This window comes from Python bivittatus, unplaced genomic scaffold (genome assembly GCF_059951505.1).
Source record: "Python bivittatus isolate LINGU-HERP-01145 unplaced genomic scaffold, Pbiv_v1 ctg000410_np1212, whole genome shotgun sequence".
Lineage (NCBI taxonomy): Eukaryota > Metazoa > Chordata > Lepidosauria > Squamata > Pythonidae > Python > Python bivittatus.
Genome location: NW_028277067.1, coordinates 7,293,336 through 7,311,770, shown reverse-complemented (window position 1 = coordinate 7,311,770; position 18,435 = coordinate 7,293,336). Strand labels below are relative to the sequence as shown.

Below are 18,435 nucleotides of genomic sequence, written 5' to 3'. Positions count from 1 at the left end.
GCTTTGGCTTCTTGATCCACAACTAGGCTGCCTTTGGGTCAGAGACCCTCAGCAAGAGACTCAGAAAGTTATGTGATTGTAATCATGACATGTATTGTTGAGCTGGCTGTAGAAGTAAATAAGGAAAGTCCTCTATAGCTATCAGCCCTACGAGGTAGACCAGACTAAAGAACCAATGCCATGTAGGTCAGGACTACTTTTATTGTAAACAGGTATAGTAACAGAATCTTGCAAGTCTGAATGTGCTGTGAACTAGGGAGAGGCTTGTCTGAAATGTTTTCTCCAATTAGTTTCTTGGCCCAGACTTAAGCCCTGCTTATCTGACTGTTGCTTCGGTAGTGGCTCTTCCTCCTGTCCTTCAAGGCCATTCCATTTCCTCTTCCCTCTACATTAGCACATGCCATTGGCCTTCCGAAATGAGCTGTTCTGCTTTGGTTTCTCCCTTCGGCATAATCTGATTACCCTGCCAGGGGATCTCAAGACAGTTTAGGAAAGGGGCCATGACTGAACACATATTTACACAGTTGAACACCATCCTTCCACATTCTAGTCCTCTCCAGGACATTTCTATGAATTGAAGACTTGAGAGCAAAATGACAATTTTGGCCCCATCCTCCAATCTTTCCTCTATTGAATCCTATGTAATTTTTATCCATTGGTGTCAATGGCCCAGTAAATAGAAAAGTGTGGGACAATTCAAAGAAGTGAAAGAACTCTTGGAGTGGTGTTTTTGACTTATTTAAGTGCCTTGAATAAAGACAATTGATTCACTAGATAAATCCTGAACAGTATTTTGGATGGGGGTCTCTCTGTGTAGGGGGGTCTAAAACATCTGCCCTCTGGGTAAAGCTCTTGGCCTTCCACACCAAAGAATTCCAAAAAGCACAAAACAAGGGAATGAAGAGGATAGAGTTAGAGGATGGCAGCTGGATGCAGCTCAAAGGAGTGAGTAAACAATGGGTGGAAATAAAAGTTGAGTTGGCCAGCATTAGGCCTTTTTTTTTTTTTTTAGAAACTTTCAGTCACAAGGATGGAGCCATGGCCAATTTTGACTGCAGCACCTCTGATCACAATTACTCCCGCTGACCCAAACGCAGGACTGAAAGTCTGTTCTTTCAAGTGGATTGAATCCTGGCTAAGAACTGAGGTCCTAACATACCTGAGGGACCAACGGTTGGGAAAGACTGTCTTCACAAGCACAAGGGTTCCTAGGACTGCAGCTACACCTAGTGAACTAACTTCAAATGGCAGGTAGGCAGAACTTCTGTGACAGAATAGACATCAGTCTACCATCTTTCCCCAGAAGTCCTTATATAGACTTTATATACAAAGAGGCCCCCGCACATAGAAATCTTGAGGTCAGGAAGAATTCTGACATAAGTAAGGACTTTTATTAATTTTTATTTCAATGCAGTAACCATCAATCATCAGGCTCAAATTGTCCTACTTTGGACACCTTATGCACCTTCTCTCTGGAGAAGGATCTAATGCTGAGAGAGGTGGAAGGAAAGAGAAGGAGAGCAGCAAGGTGGGTGGACTCAGTTATAGTGGTCATGGGCACTCCATTGAAAGACCTGAAGGGCCAGGTTAGGGATAGATCATCATGGAGAAGAACTACAGTATCTGTGTGGTCACTAGGAGTTGACAACAACTTGATGGCACATAAGCTTTAAACATACACACATCTACTTGCTATCTAAAGTGGCATAGACCATATATATATATATATATATATATATATATATATATATATATATATATATAAAATAAAATAAAATTCTATATATATAAAATAAAATTCTCTCTCTATATAAAATAAAATTCTATATATATAATATATATATATATACAGTGGTACCTCGGGCTACGAACTTAATTCGTTCCGTAACTCTGGTCGCAGCCCGAATTGGTCGCAACCCGAAGCAAATTTCCCCATAAGGTTCAATGTAATTACCATTAATCCGTTCTGGCATGGAGGACAGGGAGGCGGCTATTGCTTGGAGGGAGAGTCCCCCTCCCTACGACCACGTGTCAGGGGCGGAAAAATGGCCACGGACCACGTGTCAGGGGCAGAAAAATGGCCGCGGACCACGTATCAGGGGCAGAAAATGGCCACGTATCCTGTACATACCCCGAGGCGGAGTTCACAAACCGAAGCAAAATTTTGCGGCCGGAGCTGGTCGTAACCTGAAAAGTTCATTAACAGAAGCGTTTGTAACCCAAGGTTCCACTGTATGTATGTATGTATGTATGTATATGTATATGTATATGTATATGTATACGTATATATATATATATATGTATGTATGTATGTATGTATGTATATGTATATATAATAAAATTTTATATATATATAAAAATTCCCCTCTCGCCCCATGGATGGTACGTGTCTTCCTCAATCTTGGGTCCTCTACCAGAGGCCTGGGAGTTTGAGGGTTCTGCACAGTATCTTAGCTGTTCCTAGCACTGCACTCTTCTGCACAGAGAGCTCTGCTCTTGTTCCTGGGATCTGTTGGAGCAATTCTCCCAGCTTGGGAGTCATAGCCCCGAGTGCTCCTACCACCATTGGGACCACTTTGGCCTTTACTTACCACATCCCCTCTATTTCTTCCTTCAGGCCCTGGTACTTCTCCAGCTTCTCATGCTCCTTCTTCCTGAAGTTGTTGTCATTTGGCACTGCTACATCTATCACTATCACTGTCTTCTGGTCTTTGTCTACTACCATGATGTCTGGTTGATTGGCCAGTACCTGCCTGTCCGTCTGGATCTGGAAGTCCCACAGGATCTTAGCCCTGTTATTCTCCACAACCTTCTGTGGAATCTCCCATCTGGACTTTGGGGGGGTCTAGCCCATACACTGTGCAGGTGTTCCTGTATACAATGCCAGCTACTTGGTTGTGCCGTTCAGTATATGCTGTTCCTGCCTGCATCTTACACCCTGCCACTATGTGTTGGACTGTTTCTGAAGCCCCTTTGCACAATCTGCACCTTGGGTCCTGTCTAGTGTGGTAGACCCTGCTTCTATGGATCTGGTGCTTAGTGCCTGTTCTTCTGCTCCTATGACCAGTGCCTCAGTGCTGTCTTTTAGTCCAGCCCTTTCCAGTCACTGGTAGGATTTCCCAATGTCAGCCACCTCAGCTATCTGTCGATGGTACATCCCATGCAGGGGCTTGTCTTGCCATGGTACTTCCTCCACTTGAACTTCCTCCCATGTCTGCTGCTGCCTGAGGCATTCTCATCTTTGGGTGCCATCTTACTGTTGTATTCCTGGATGCTCCAGGTTTCGTCCAGGACAGTGGCTTAGGCACTCATCATACCCCTCCCACCCTCTTTGCAGCTGGTATACAATCTCTGGGTGTTGGACTTGGGGTGGAAACCTCCGTACATTGTGAGGAGCTTCCGGGTCTTCACATCAGTAGCCTCCATGTCCTCTTTTGGCCAGCTCACTATACCGGCAGGGTATCTGATGACTGGCAGGGTGTATGTGTGATGGCGTGGATCTTGTTCTTCCCACTGAGCTGGCTCCTCAGGACCTGTCTTATCCTTTGGTGGTAGTTGGATGTTGCTGTCTTCCTTGCCTCCTCATCGTGGTTCCTGTGTGACTGTGGGATACCAAGGTACTTGTAGCTGGTCTGTATGTCTGCTATGTGGCCTGCTGGTAGTTCCACCCCATCAGTCTTAACTACTTTCCCTTTCTTTACTACCATCTGGCCACACTTCTCCAGTCTAAATGATATTCCAATGTCCTCACTGTAGATCCATGTCAGGTGGATCAGTGAGTCAATGTTTCGTTCACTCTTAACATACAGTTTGATGTCATCCATGTAGAGGAGGTGGCTAATGATAGTTCCACTCTTGAACTTGCATCCATATCCAGTCCTTGTGATTATGTGGCTGAGGGAGTTCAAGCCTATGCAGAACAGCAGCAGGGACAATGCATCACCTTGGTATATGCTGCACTTGATGGCCACTTGTGCAAGATGTCTTAAGTTGAGTTCCAGTGTTGTCTTCCGCGGTTCCATTGAGTTCTTGAGGAAGGTCCTTAGTGCTCTGTTGACTTTGTATAGTGCCAGGCACTCCCAGATCCATGTGTGTGGCATTGAATCATAGGCTTTCCTGTAGTCAATCCAGGCTGTGCTCAGATTGGTCTGTCTAGACCTTGAGTCTTGGGTGACTGCTCTATCTATGAGCAATTGGTGTTTTGAGCCTTTGGTGTTGTTCTCAATGCCCTTCTGAGCTGTGCTACTGGCCCATACGATCCTATAGCTTGGCAGCTATGATACCTGATAGGACTTTCCATGTTGTGGGGAGGCAGGTTATTGGCCAGTAGTTGGATGCTGTTCTTTTGTGGGGGTCTTTCATGATCAGCACTGTCCTTCTTTGTGTTAGCCAGTCTGGGTGGGAGCCTGCTGCTAGCAACTGGTTCATCTGTGCTGCTAGGCATTCATGCACTGCTGTTAGTTTCTTTAGCCAGTAAGTATGGATCATGTCCAGACCAGGTGCTGTCCAGCTCTTCATGTTCTTGACCCACTGCTGGATTCTGTGACTGGTTCCTGTTCTGGGAGATTCCTGTGGTCTGTTTTCAGGTCCTGCAGCCAGTTTGCACTGGTGTTATGTGTCTTCTCTTTCTCCCACATGTTCTTCTAGTACCGTTCAGTTTCCGCTGCTGGTGGCTCTGCTGTTACTGTGTGGTTGCACTACAGTTGGGAGTACACTTTGGATGGTTCTTTGGAGAACAGGGCATTTAATTTCTTGGCCTCTGCTTCTGTAGTGTATCTCCTTAGTCTGGCAGCCAGTGCTGTGAGCCTTTGTTTAGCAGTCTCCAGGGTTCCAGATGGAGTCAGGCCCATATATTTTTTCAGTAGCCGACTCTTATCCTTCTGTAGTTCCACCAGCTGACTGACTTCTCTCCAAGTTGCCTTGATCTTAGCCTCCAATCTCATTTTCCGGGGGGGGGGGGGGGGGGTATGTACTGCTGTTCTTCTTGATCATGTAGCCAAGCATTTCCAGGATTACAGTGGCTGTAGCGTATACCAGTTCATTGATTTGAGTTATGGTGATAGTAGGGATTGTCTGGAGGGCTCTATTGGCATCTTCTAGCATACTATCCAATGGTACTTCTCCACTGAGCCTTGGTAATTGGTCTCGAGGGTTGACTGTAACTAGTTTATCCATGATCTTCTGAATCATATCAGCTGCTGTGCTCTGTAATGGAGGGGGTGGCAGTGACATTCCAGCTTCAGGTGTTGGCTGCACATCCAGTTGTTCTTCCAGGTCTGCTTGAGTCCCGGTTGTAAAGTGGAGTTGTTCTATCTCAAGTTGTGAGAGCAGCTTCCTCTTCACTATGTTGAAGCACTGGGTAACCAGTTGTTTCTCAGTTAGTGTGGATGTAGGCCTTCTGTCTATCCATAGTACCCTCACACGTTTCATATATCCCCTCTCATTAGGTCTGCTGTTGTAGCATTCCATCAATTCCAAGTTCTCTTGTCTCGTCCATGTATGGTTTGTTCCAGTAGCCCACTTATCGTCAGATTGTCCTGATTCCCCAACATCTGACGCGGACCTTGTTAATCCGGGTGGCGTCCAAGCCAGCATGACTCTCTTAGTTCATGTCACTCTCATATTTGAGGTAGCCAGGTGAAGCGTTAGGGGGTCTTTGCCCAAGGACCCCTACTGGTAAAGTAGGCACTAGCCGGCATTTGAACCCCAGTCTCCTGCATCAAAGGCGGTGTTCTAACCACTACAAGATAGATAGATAGATAGATAGATAGATAGATAGATAGATAGATAGATAGATAGATAGATAGATAATTTCATTTCATTTCATTGGGAATCAGGCCATCCTTCCCAAAGCAACAGTATGAATATGGATTTGACTCCCTCTTTCTAGTTCAAAAATTATTTTTGAAGACACTTGAGAAGGAGGGAGCTGCTTGTCAAACTGTCCTTAAGAATGAAGCTGCCTCCTTCATTACAAGAGTCGCTTATAGAAGCTGGATACACAGATTAGGTATCATCAAGTCATTGTCGATTCTTAGTGACCACATAGATTTTCTCCATGACAATCTGTCCCTAACCTGGTCTTTCAGGTCTTCCAATGAAGAAACACAGAAAGGAGCATAAACAGGGCAGTAAGAAAACTCTGGTGTTCAGATACAAGTATATTCTACAGAGGTCTAGAAATCTCCTGAGCTGATCTGTTAAAATGAGATTAACTCACAGAGACCTTTGAGGGTAAAGGGAGAGAGGAGAAATAAGGATATTGGTTGAGGGCCAGCAGAGCTGGCAAGGAAGTCATCTATTGGTGAGGAAGGAAGAGGAGTTTCAACATCTTAAGCCAAAACATTTTCATTTATTTGTTAGAATTACATCTCATCTTTCATTTAGGAGCTCAAGGCAGTGTACATAGCACTCCCTCCTCTGATTTTTTCCCACAGCAACAACAACCCTGTGATATAGGTTGGCCTGAGAGAGAACAAGTGGTCCAAAGTCACCCAGTGAACTTCCATAGCTGAGTGTGGCCTTGAACCTGGGTGTCCCCATTGTATAACAGTGAACACAAAAGAGAGTGATAAACAACAGGCACATGGTGGGGGGGGGGAGAATAGAAATAGTGCATTCCTTGAAATTTAGAAGTAATTCCAGTTAATTTAATTCTCAAAATGTAGAAATTAGACATCCTGCCAAGTGGGTGCTGAAGGAGCTCCCACAGGTGCAGAGAGGTATTTGAGGGAGACAGGCCAAAGTCCCCTTCAGTGCTAAAAAAATCACTGTTGCAGAAAATTTCCAAGTCCCCAAACTCAGTTCTTCCAGAGGTCAAGCTCACCTGCCAGAATCCCCAAAAGTGACACAGGGCAAGGAAAGGTAGGTAAGGAAAAAAAAAAACCCAAGTGAGGCATCTTGAATTTATCACACGAAATAAAGTGATGCTATAAAATTAAACACACACACACACACACATACACATATACACACATACATACATACACACATAGTAAAATACAAAAGAATTGAAAACATTGTAAAAACAATGATGTACATCATAAAATGTTCACCTCTGGAGGAGTTGGAAAATTTCAAATAACGCAGGTTAGAAAAGGCCCTGGCTTCTTTATTCCCCACAGAAGATCAATCTGGACTAAACAACAGTTCAATCGTTTAATTCACTAGAAAGCATCTTCATAGGTTTACTTAGCACTCAGAGGCTGAAATCAAAACAAACCATGTAAAAACACGGTTTTTCACAAAGCAGCAGGGCAGAGGTGGCTGTGATGGTTTGCTAGCCACAACACAAATATCACAAATAATCCGTTTTTTTGTGGCTTCATGCGTAATGCAAACTTAGTGTGTTTAGTTTCCTTATGATTTAACATATGATGCACTCTTAGTAAATGGGCAATTCAGAACCAAGTGAAGGAGGTTAGTAAGTCCTTATGACAGTCTTTGCCCCATAAATACAGCACCTTGGAGCAAGGGTAGTGAAGGCTGCCTGAAATTTTAGAGGGCTCGCTGATGATGAGTCTTTCCAACCTGACTATGCTTGTTGAGGTTTGTACTCATAGTTTGCAGACTAGCATAGTATGCAAGTTCCTAAGGAAGATTTAGGAACTTAGACAATTTCCTAAATTTTTCTGGACAAGGTGGGAATTATTTCCACAGAAATATATATAATGCAGTCTTACCTCCCCTTGTGAAAAAATCAGGTCTTACTCTTGTTCTTTTAACACACTCCCAATCATAACAACAATCATGGGAAGCATTTCCCATTCTTTTATCACAATGACTTAAAAAAAAAGCTTAATTAAATAAAAAAGGATTGGCAAGGAGCTAGTCCTTCTGAGTACAGCAAAAATGCTTAAATACGCATGAGTAACATATGCCATGCCAGTGATTCACAAAGTCAAGAAGCCCAGCAGTTGAGTGCTGTAATTGCCCTAGAGATATGTCACTCTGAGTAACATAAGAGGATAGCTATTAGGAAGTGGGAAATGCTCTGCTGAAGTTCTCTGAGAATTTCCTGGGCACAACCGCAGGCAAATCGCCATCTCACAGCTGACACCCAGCTTCTCCTCCTTTTGCACCACACAGATAATAATAGTCCATCTCATATAATAGTTGCAATTGTCCAAAACAATAGGTACATCCTACTCCAAGGACTCAGAAAAAGTGCTCCTTAAAAGCTAAGAATTATTGTTATACTCATAGATTGGTTTGACTTCTCCCCTGAAGGTTACTTACAGAAATATTCCAGGGTCTCTGCAATCTGCTTGGGTGTGAGGCAACTAGCAGCATCGGAGTTGACCAAAGGTGTGTGAATCCAATCGCTGTGGTCATATCCAAACACTGTGTCTGCCCGGAGCTGATACACGGGCAGTTGTTCCCCCAAAAGGCTGATGATTTCCACCTCAGGCACATTGGTGCTATTACAGAGCTCTGATGAGAAAATATGGGGAGAGACAAAGAGAGATGGTTCGATCAGCAAAGGGGAAAGTGAAGCAAGGCCTTTTGTCTCAAGAAGCTGAATTGCCTCAGAGATGTGCCTAGTCATAGAATGTCACTGGATTTTCTTGATTTCGGCTTACCACGTTGCACTACTTCAGCCAGCGTGCTATTTATACCATGACTTGAATGTTAGGGAAACTAAGCCAATTTCATATTAGGAGGAGGAATTAGTCAGGAACCTGTGGCCCAGTAAACCAAACTGTTTATATTCACTGGCTATACCTCAGAGACAGTATAGCTAGCTGACCTAATAGGGAGGGATAAATAATAAGGTCACACAGATGGGTTTAATCAAAAACATTCCAACATCATGCTGTAATTTACACTGTGTCTGTCTTTTTTCTTCGTCTTATCTTTGAAATATAGTAGGCAGTCCTCATTTAGTGACTGCCTCATTTAGCAACTATTCACAGTTACAACAGTGATGAAAAAGTAACTTTATGGCCAATCCTAATTTTTATGACCTTTGCAGCTCTGTAAAGCAAAGAAAAGCTGAAGTAAGATCATAAGCACAGTTGTGGTTTCACTTAGTAACCGCTTTGCCTAACGACCAAGTTGCGGTCCCAATTGTGGTTGCTAAATGAGGACTACCTGTAGCCCAAAGGTATATAGGTTGTGGTTCTGCTTTTGATCAGGTCTGCCCAGCAAGCTGCTTATGCTTTGCTGGGAGTCCAGTGTACACTGTATTATTTGCATGTCTAGTAAAATTATGTTGTATCTTCAAAGTGATTTGGTTGCTTTAGATGAGCCAGGGTTTGGCCACAACACTATTCACCTCTAACTTGATTATTTTAAAAGACATTTGCAAAACATTGTAATGGGAAATCAAAAACAAGATCTGTTAAAATTAGAGATCTCTTAGGCATTTGAATCATTTGTTAACCTTCTCTTTAAAAAAAAAAAAAAACAGGGTGGCTTACAACAAAGTGATTTGAACTACTACGTTTGCCCATTATTATTAATTTTAGTATTTTTCAGATAATTGTATCTGCCCACTTTTGATAAGAGCTCAAGGAAATACCAGGTCTGGGAAATTTAAGAAGAAAATCCGGGAAGCTCTTTTTGTACTGTTGCCATAAAAAATATATAGACATGGATATGAAATCACTGGAAGTTGAAATTTTACTTAAAACCAGATGGGTGGCTTGTGTGCAAATAGCTACACAGCCCTCTTAAAACAGTTCAACTTAATCTACAAAGAGAATTTACTTTTGTTTCTCTGCTCATCCCACCACTATCATGAAACGATCTAGACCAGTGTTTCTCAACCTTCGCAATGCTAAGGTGTGTGGACTTCAACTCCCAGAATTGCCTAGCTAGCACCAATGCTCTTGCAAAGAAAGAGCTCTGCTGCCCCCTTGTGGATTTCCATGGGCAAATAAGCATAGCAAGAAATAGAGGTTTTCTCGGTTTGAATAAGGAGTTACTGCATGTATATTCCAGTAAACTGGGTTTGCAGAATTTGATAATCTTTCAAAAAGAATGGCCAGAAACAACAGCAGGACAAAAGAAACATACACCAAACATCTCTTAAACAGTTTCCAACTCTCTAAAAGGCGACTCGGTTCCCAAGAGAGAAAGTAAATGGGCTAACGTTTTGGCTTCAAGACAGCCTTCCTTTGTCTGCCATCTCCCAGTTATGTTGGACCAAATTTCCAGCCAGCATTCACAGGTCAATAAGTTTAGGAGGACAAAGCATTTAGTTGTGAAGGCAGTAGTTCTGCCTTGTCAGATTATGTTCCTGGTGGTGAAGATACGAAACACTTCTTATTCTACTGAGCATTTGACATAAAGAATAAGAGATTATCATTAAGAGTCCTCTATACTCCTTGGAAATTTGAAGAAAGGAAGGAAGCAATCAAAGGATATGAAGAACAAATCCTATGGGAAAAACGGAAGAAATGTGCATTCAGCCTGGACCCTGGAGAAAGGAATATAAGCAGCAGAGGTGAGATCTTCCCCCACCAGAAGGCTTCAGAAAGAGCTGAGGCAGCTTCTGTATTTCTTGCAATGTTGGGAGTTGGAGTAGATACCTTCCAAGATCCCATTCTGTTCTTTGATATTATATTATGATTGGAAGTACCCAAATAATTGGAGCTGCAGAAGATTAGGAGAAAAAGGAGGAACAAATAGTTGTTGGGACACTACCAATCAAGCTTACCCACCCCTTGCTAGAAGCCAAATGCAAGGTCAGCTCAACCTACAGTGATGCCATCCAGCACTAACCACAAGGGCAATCAGAAAGATTTTGCAATTGGCTCCACTCAGGTGCAAGTTATTTCATTTCAATTCAAAGTTGGCTAGCAATCTGTTTCCTGGGAGTGGCACCCTCCAATCTCCTGGAGAACTGCAGGCCTGTACTTGCAAAGATTGTGCTCAACAGCTAGGTTAGTGTTTTCCAATCTTGGCCATTTTAAGATGTGTGGACTTCAACTCCCAGCATGGTGGCTGGGGAATTCTGGGAGTTGAAGTCCACATGTCTTAAAATGTCCACGGTTGAAAAACACGGACCTCAAGTAACTTCTTCGTGAAAGAGAATGGTCCATGCCAACTTGTCTTACAGAGTCTTATTAGAACTTAGTTTTTGGAATACCTTTGAGTGAACTCCATGCCTTTAGACCAGTTTGCCCCCTCTTTTTTTTCCTTTTATTTTGACAAAGCTCTATTATTGGCCAATGGATACATAAGAGGCAGAAATGCAATAGATGAAATCTCCCCATTATTGAATTTCTCTGTAGAGGGAGAATAGCCTGTGAAATTTCTGCTTTGGGGAGCTAGTAGGGGTGTCAACAACAACAATTGTGCACACACAAAGAGGTACACCACATTGTAGGAGGCTGAAATTATAAAGTCGCTTGGACACTGTGCAGTCACCAGGAATCAGTCTCTGTTGGCACCTAATTAACAATGAAATAAAAAAGAATATTCTAGGAGGAGGAGGAGGAGGAGGAGGAGGAGGAGGAGGAATAATAATAATAATAATAATAATAATAATAATAATAATAATAATAATAATAATATATTTTTGCATTTGGCAGCTTTTTTGGGGTTACAAGAGCAGTAGCTATATTTATTGAAAAAAATAAAAGAGTTTTATAGCATCCTAAATACAACTTCATTACGGCATAAGCTTTTGTGGATTACTATCCATAAAATGCCCAGAGATTACTGTCCAGAAAGCTTATCCCATTACATAACTGTTTTTGATACACCACAAGATTCTGCGTGGCTTCAATTTATTTTCACCAGCAGATGTTAGTGGATAGTAAAGCTGCAATTATTCTCTTCCCACAAATAGGCCATGCTTTTAGACTTCATATCAGTTGGTATCCTTAAAGAAAAGGAACTGCACCAAGTGGTGACATGCCAGAAGTTTTGTTTAGATTGCTTTGGTTTTTGGCAATCCCACAGGCATTGCCCAGGCTTTTAAAATTGGCTCTCCTTCCAAATGGACTACTGTAAACATTTCCTCTGCTTCACCCAACATGAGCAAAACAAATGGCAAGATTCTCAGAAATGGTGTATTATCTCCAAGAATTTGCAGAGCTAGCAGTGGCTTGCTTAATACATTTTGAAACTCCACCCATTATTGTTTCCCAAACTCCATTAAAAACCAACAGTATGGATGGAACCAAATTTACAGTGCAATCCTGTACATTACCATTCAGAAATAAATCAAAAGGCATTCAGTTGCGCATGGTCCTGGAGCTTAGCTGTTTTTCAATTAATGTGACAAGTAAGTCCTTAAATTGGCTGGGCTCGTAGCTTTTTTTTTTAAAGAAAATTTAGCTCATTGCCTGGCTGTCTTCCATTCCGCAGTGGGGAGTGGTAACTTTTCAACCAATTCCTTCCACCAAATGCATTCAATAGATGCTGTAAAAGGCTCAGATCAAGAATGGGGGGGGGGGTGATAATTCTTATTAGTTGGCAACACCCCCCTTCTTGCAGGTGAATGGAATCTGCTTTCAAGGGTATTTATTTACTCAACAGATTTATAGGGCTGCCCAACTCAAACAGTATGACTCTCGGTGGCATACAACAAAAACAAACAATAAACATAAAAAATGATTACAAAGCATTACAAAAGCGACCCAGTAGCTATGTCACATGGGTGTAACAAACTGCACTCATAACTATCCGCATGGCTGCACTGTGGACCAACTGAAGCTTCTGGATGGTCTTCAAGGGCAGTCCCATGTAGAGTATGTTGCAACAGTCCAATCAGGAAGTGACTTAGGAGTGAGTGACCATGTGCAAGACCTCCTGGTCCAGGAATGGGTGCAACTGGAGCACAAGACGCAGTGGTGCAAAGACCCACCTGGTCACAGCTGCGACATGCTCTTCAAGCAAGAGTTCTGAATCCAGGAAGACCCTCAGATTGCACACCAAGTCGGGGCAGGATAGTGCCACCCCATCCAGAACCAATTGTGGGAACACTCCAGTTCCCAGATCAAGGAGACCTAGAATACACAGCCACTCAGGCATGGCAGGGTTAAGCTGCAACTTGTTTTTTTCCCATCCAGGGCTTCATAGTCTCCAAACACAGACCGATGCCACCTTCATCCATGTTCAGCCTTCCAGGCATCCAAAGACTAGCTGAGACTAGCCAGCTTGTTCAGCCACCAGACAATGTGGGAGATGATTGCCTCAAGCTGGGCAGCGGACAGATGCATGGAGGAGAATATTCTTTGAGGCCACCATGAAAGGTGTATCACCAAGTAGCCAAAAGGAGAATTTCCCCAGTGGCCAGCCAGCAGCTCCACACACACCACTGTTGCTTCTTCTGCATGTAATGTGTTGTGAGAATAACCTTGGGGAAGAGGAGGAAGAGCTGCAACCAAGACAACATTCAGATAAGAGAAATCTGAGTCCAAAGCAGAAATGTAATTTGAGAAAGCATCCCAGACTTGACCCTCCCTAGTTCTCTTGTAGATAAAGGCAGGGAGAGGGGAGGCACTTTCAGACTTGCAAGATTCTAGAATAACAGTAGTTTTAGTATTCATAACTTTGGTTTCCAAGTTTGGTCTCCCTCAAAGCGCTGACATCACACCACCAGCCCCACCATCGTTGCTGCTGCTCCAACTCGCTCGCCTCCCAAAGTAGTCTCATGGAGTTGCTGCCACGTTGCCACCATAGTGAACACCAGAGCTAAACAGCTGATCAGCAGTGGTGGCAGGAGTCCTCAACTGAAGGGCAGCCCTACTTGCAGCGCAGCTATGCCACCAGCACAGTCCACCCCAGCTCCACCTTAGCCATCTCTCCCCAAAAGCCTGATCATCAGCACCAGCACCGAAGGCAGTCCTGACAATCAAAAGCAGCTGGAGAGCCAATCCAGGGTCCTAGCAGCCCAGCTCCGCCAGGAATTCAAAACTCCCAGCACCAAAGCCACAACCATCGAAGTCCCACTGAGATAATCAGGAGGACCTTCCAAAAAAGACTAAACAACCTCCAGACATCCAAAACCAACTCTAACCTCCACTACACTGCAACCCTACCAGCCCAGTCGCTACACACACACACACACACACACACACACACACACAAATGATACATATTGATTTTAATCCCAAGTAAAAAAGGATCTAGGCCAGGGTATCTCAACCTTGACAACTTTAAGACACGTGGACTTCAAGTCCACACATCTTATAATTGCCAAGGTTGAGAAACCCTGATCTAGGCTAAAGAAGGTAGAGAGCTAGACTTACCATTGTCCTTACTATGACAGAAAGGTTGTACAGTATCTCCATAAAATAATGTACTATTTCTTTATTGGTAGTTAACTCAGTATCCTGAAAGAATGATGCAACTTAAAGGCTAAATAAACTGTGAACCAGGAAATCCCTGCTGGAGGCTGCAGGTCTGACACAAATGTTAAGCAAATTATTCTTATCTCAGCCTCTAATTTGCAAGATTGATAAAGCGGGTCTTGCTTATTTTTAACTTGATAAACATTAATAAACATTATTGAGGTGCTAGCAGAAAATATCAGTTGGAAAAGGATTGCCGCCATTGATTTGGCCCCAGAGTGTCCTTTGTTCTTTTCAATCCTTTTTTTTACTTTTCAGCCCCCTCAAAGAGGGTTCCTTGGCTTATAGGCATCCTTCAAAATATAGGCCTTGACCTCTGGCCACCCAGAGACTTCGGGAATGGGTGGCATACAAATAGCATAAATCAATCAAATTCATTATTTACAATCAAAGATCAGCAACAGAAACAACCACATCGAAATAAACAGTTGAATGAAAATGAAAGAGAAAAGATTACAATATGAAGTTACATTTGATGTTCATTGCTGCCTTGTTTTAGCTGCTGCAACAATAACTTTGGCTACTGTGTAGGTCCGTGTTTCTCAACCTTGGCAACTTTTAGAGGTGTGGACTTCAACTCCCAGAATCCCCTAGCCAGTGGGAGTTGAAGTCCACACCTCTTAAAGTTGCCGAGGTTGAGAAACACTGGTGTAGGCGGTTTCGTGGTTTGAGCCTGAAAGCAAACAGTGGGTGTAAAATGTGTACTGATATACGGGAACATTGGCACACCTGCCAAATAATAGCTGGGATGGAAAGATGTTATGCCTAGCCCTGAAGAAACCTTTCCTCAAGCTAGAGGAAGCAAGGGGGTACAAACACGGATTCCCCAGAGCTTGTGTCTAACCATACTTCTGGGGCTCCGAGAGAGTGAGCTGACTTCAGACTGGTATTCAATGTTGTCCATCTTTGCAACACCCCACTTCTGGGCCTTATTCCTTAATAAGGAATCTTCAGACACTTCAGATGTTCTTAATTCCTGCTCTTCTGCTTTTGTCTATAGTGAAAGGTAATATGCCAAGTTGTCTTTCAAAAGTACTATTATCAAGCCACCCCATACTTGTATATTTGATTTCAGGGTCTTAAGTAAATAACTTTGCCTCTGTTAAATTTTATTTGTTCTTACTTCCAGCCCATTTCTTCAACCCCCATCAGGATTATTTTTAATTTTATAGCTAGGATATTTGTTAGTCATTCTGTTTTATACCATCTGCATCATTGATAAACATTCCTTCCACCTCTTCTTCCAAGCTGTTTAATAAAAGTATTGAAGAGTAAAAGACGTGGGACTGAACCTTAGGGAATGTCATTTGACACTTCATTCCAGTTTGAAGAAGAATTGATAAACACTTTTGGAATAAGATTATCTAGCCAGCTATGTATCTACTTTATTGTCATGGCATCTAGCCCATACTTAACTGTCATGCAAATCAGAATGTCATGGGGTACTTTGTCATATGTGTTGCTGAAATTGAGATATATAGCAATTATAACCTTCCCACAATCTATTAAAGAAGTTACTAGATAGCTAAATATCTAGTTCGGCCAACTCCTTGATAAATTCATGCTTCTTGGTAATCACTGTATTAATTTCAAAGTGCTTATAGATTATTTTCTTTATTATCTGCTCTAGGATGATCCTAGGTACAGGAGTCCAACTGACTGATTTGTAGTTTCTTGGGTCCTTCTTTTCACCTGTTTTGAATATGGAGCCAACTGACACTGAGACAATTTTCCAGGATTTCTCAAAGATAGTATGTAAACATTCCACCAGACTACTGCCAATTTTCCTCAGTATCCTCGGATGCAGCTCAGCTGGACTTGGAGTTTTAAGCTCATTCAAATACAATAAGGCATCCCTTGAGTCTTAAACTATTAGTCTCAATCAGCTTTTCACAATTGCCTGATGGAACACATTTCTTTTTGTTGGAGAAAACTGAACTTAACTTTTCTTTGCTACCCATCAGCATTTCTGTACCTAAAACAGACAGTCTCATAAATGGGATTAAAAATGCAATAAAATAAATAATTAATTATTTGCCATTCAACCATTATAACCCAAACCAGCTACATAAGATGAGCCATCTTATCCTGGCAGTAACATGGCCATGTTTTGAACCCTTTTGATGGAGACACAATCTTATCTTTAGAATGCCATCTTATTTATTTTTCATTTTAATATTAGGCGTTTTTTAATTTACTTTACCAGATTAGTTTGTTTGGGTTTTTTTTTTTGCTATTCTGCTGTTTTGAAGATAGTTTTATTTGCATACATTCTTGTTTTTAATTGCTGATTCATGGTTTGTCTATGGACATTCTATATTAAAAATCAGCAAAAGTAACTGGAAGGATCTTTGAAATTCAAAACAGGATTATCAGAGGCACTCTGATTTCTGATAACAATTAAATCGTTCCCATACATTATTTTTCCCAACACATTGAGACAATGTCATGATGGGGAAGGCTCCTACATACTCTTACCTGGAAATTAACCTCTGAAATCATTATAGCATTATAAACATTATAGGATTGTGGAATCAAATATGAATCCACAAGGAGTCAATTTTGGTTTTACATAATTCAGATGTAAATATTAAAATCTGTAAAAGTAGGAATAGGGGGCCCGTGGCCCTCTAGATATTGCTAAACTACCTCCAGCAGTCTTCACACTGGCTGGGGCTCATAGGAATTGTTCAGCAACATATGGAGATCCACAGATTCCTCATTCCTGTTTTAGGGCACTGCTACACACCACAGCTTGATATTGACCTTGCAGGGTTTAATTCCCCACAGTTTCTTCTAGAGCATCTTGGGAATTCTTGGGAGTTTACTGAAAGTCAGATCCCTTTTTGCTGGACTATGGCTCCCAGTATTTTCTAAGGAGAGGAAATTACTACCAAACTCCATTGTTCTACAGTATAGACGGGTATTCAGGAGATACAGCTGAACTTGGTCTTCAGGTAGTAAAGTAATACTCACCAGTGAGAGTGGTGGCATCGTGCTGTTTCTGAAACTTGCTGGAGGTTGAGGCAGATGTAGCTGGCTCTTTCTTGAGAAGAAAGAGGGGATGGCTGCTGTTAGAAAGGCTCCAGCCTGCGTGTGCCTGTTCTGGTCCTGCTGTGTCCAGTTTGGCAGGTGTCACAGGGACGATGTAGCTATCATGCAGAAAACACAGCACTGGGCCTTGAATGGAGCAGGATTCAAACTCTGCACCACACCTGGATGGAAAAAAGCAGGCATTCCTATCAGAAGCAGAATAAGAACTAAATAATCCTGTTTTAAATAACAAAGCTCCAAATCTTAAAAGTCTTGATTTCTAGTTGGTTCTATTCTCCTTGCCCTACTTCACAAAGCAGAACCAGCCCTACCATGAGGTAGAGCGAAGTAGCTGCCTCAGGCAACACAGAATTATTTGATATTACCACATTTTTATGGCTGGAGAAGAGAAAAAATACTTGTGGGATTTTCTCTCCTACATGCCAAAGTAAATCACTGGCTTTATACTATAAACGTTGATGGGGGCTGGGCACAATTTGCTGCTCTGTGCCAGACCACAAAATGTCTTGGGAAGGTAATATCTCTAAGACTCCATTTCTGGTCCATAGCTGGATCCAGAAATCCTAAATAATTAAATCTCTCTCACCACTTACTTGGAGCTTATTCCCTCAATCCTCATGTGACTTGCTTCATTTGAAAAATGGAACTGAATAGTATCATGTGCACCTGAAGATTGATGCAATGTGTAAAACAACACGTACCAGCTTGTTTGCACCAGGTGGCCACACAGAAGGAAGATGAACTTTGTTCCCTTGGTCACCAGATCTCAAGGGTGTGGCGTCATAATCCGAATCAAAAGACAGAAAATGTTGCCTTCAATGAACAACTGCAGCCTTATTCAGCCTGGTGCCCTCCATGGAAAGGACCTCCCCAAGTTTTTGACTCCCTCAATTCCATGCAAATGTTTGGTTGCACGGCTTAATTTATGGTGGTATAGGATCTGTATAGCAAATTTTGGAGCCAGCTATGATTTACCTGAATACGGCTACCACTGGAGAGCTGATCAGGATTAGGGGCTAATAAGTGAGAAAAACGTGTTAACCCTTTTCTCCCTGCTACAAATGACCATTTT

At 42.3% G+C, this 18,435-nt stretch overlaps 1 protein-coding gene across 2 annotated transcripts in view; it reads right to left on the bottom strand.

Moving 5' to 3' along the window:
* The window catches only part of LOC103064172 (trafficking kinesin-binding protein 1-like), a 47,383-nt gene extending 29,358 nt beyond the window's left edge, over positions 1-18,025 (bottom strand). Inside the window, exons 1-3 of one of the 2 annotated variants that reach the window (XM_088143445.1) lie at positions 17,957-18,025; positions 17,286-17,524; positions 8,239-8,433 (exon numbers count right to left, since the gene is read on the bottom strand). In XM_088143445.1, coding sequence (XP_087999571.1) covers positions 8,239-8,433; positions 17,286-17,524; positions 17,957-17,982 — 460 coding nt within the window. In that variant the 5' untranslated portion in view covers positions 17,983-18,025. The remainder of the gene's footprint in view (positions 1-8,238; positions 8,434-17,285; positions 17,525-17,956) is intronic. The other variant, XM_088143444.1, reaches the window with a different exon arrangement.
* Between the last annotated feature and the right edge of the window lie 410 nt (positions 18,026-18,435).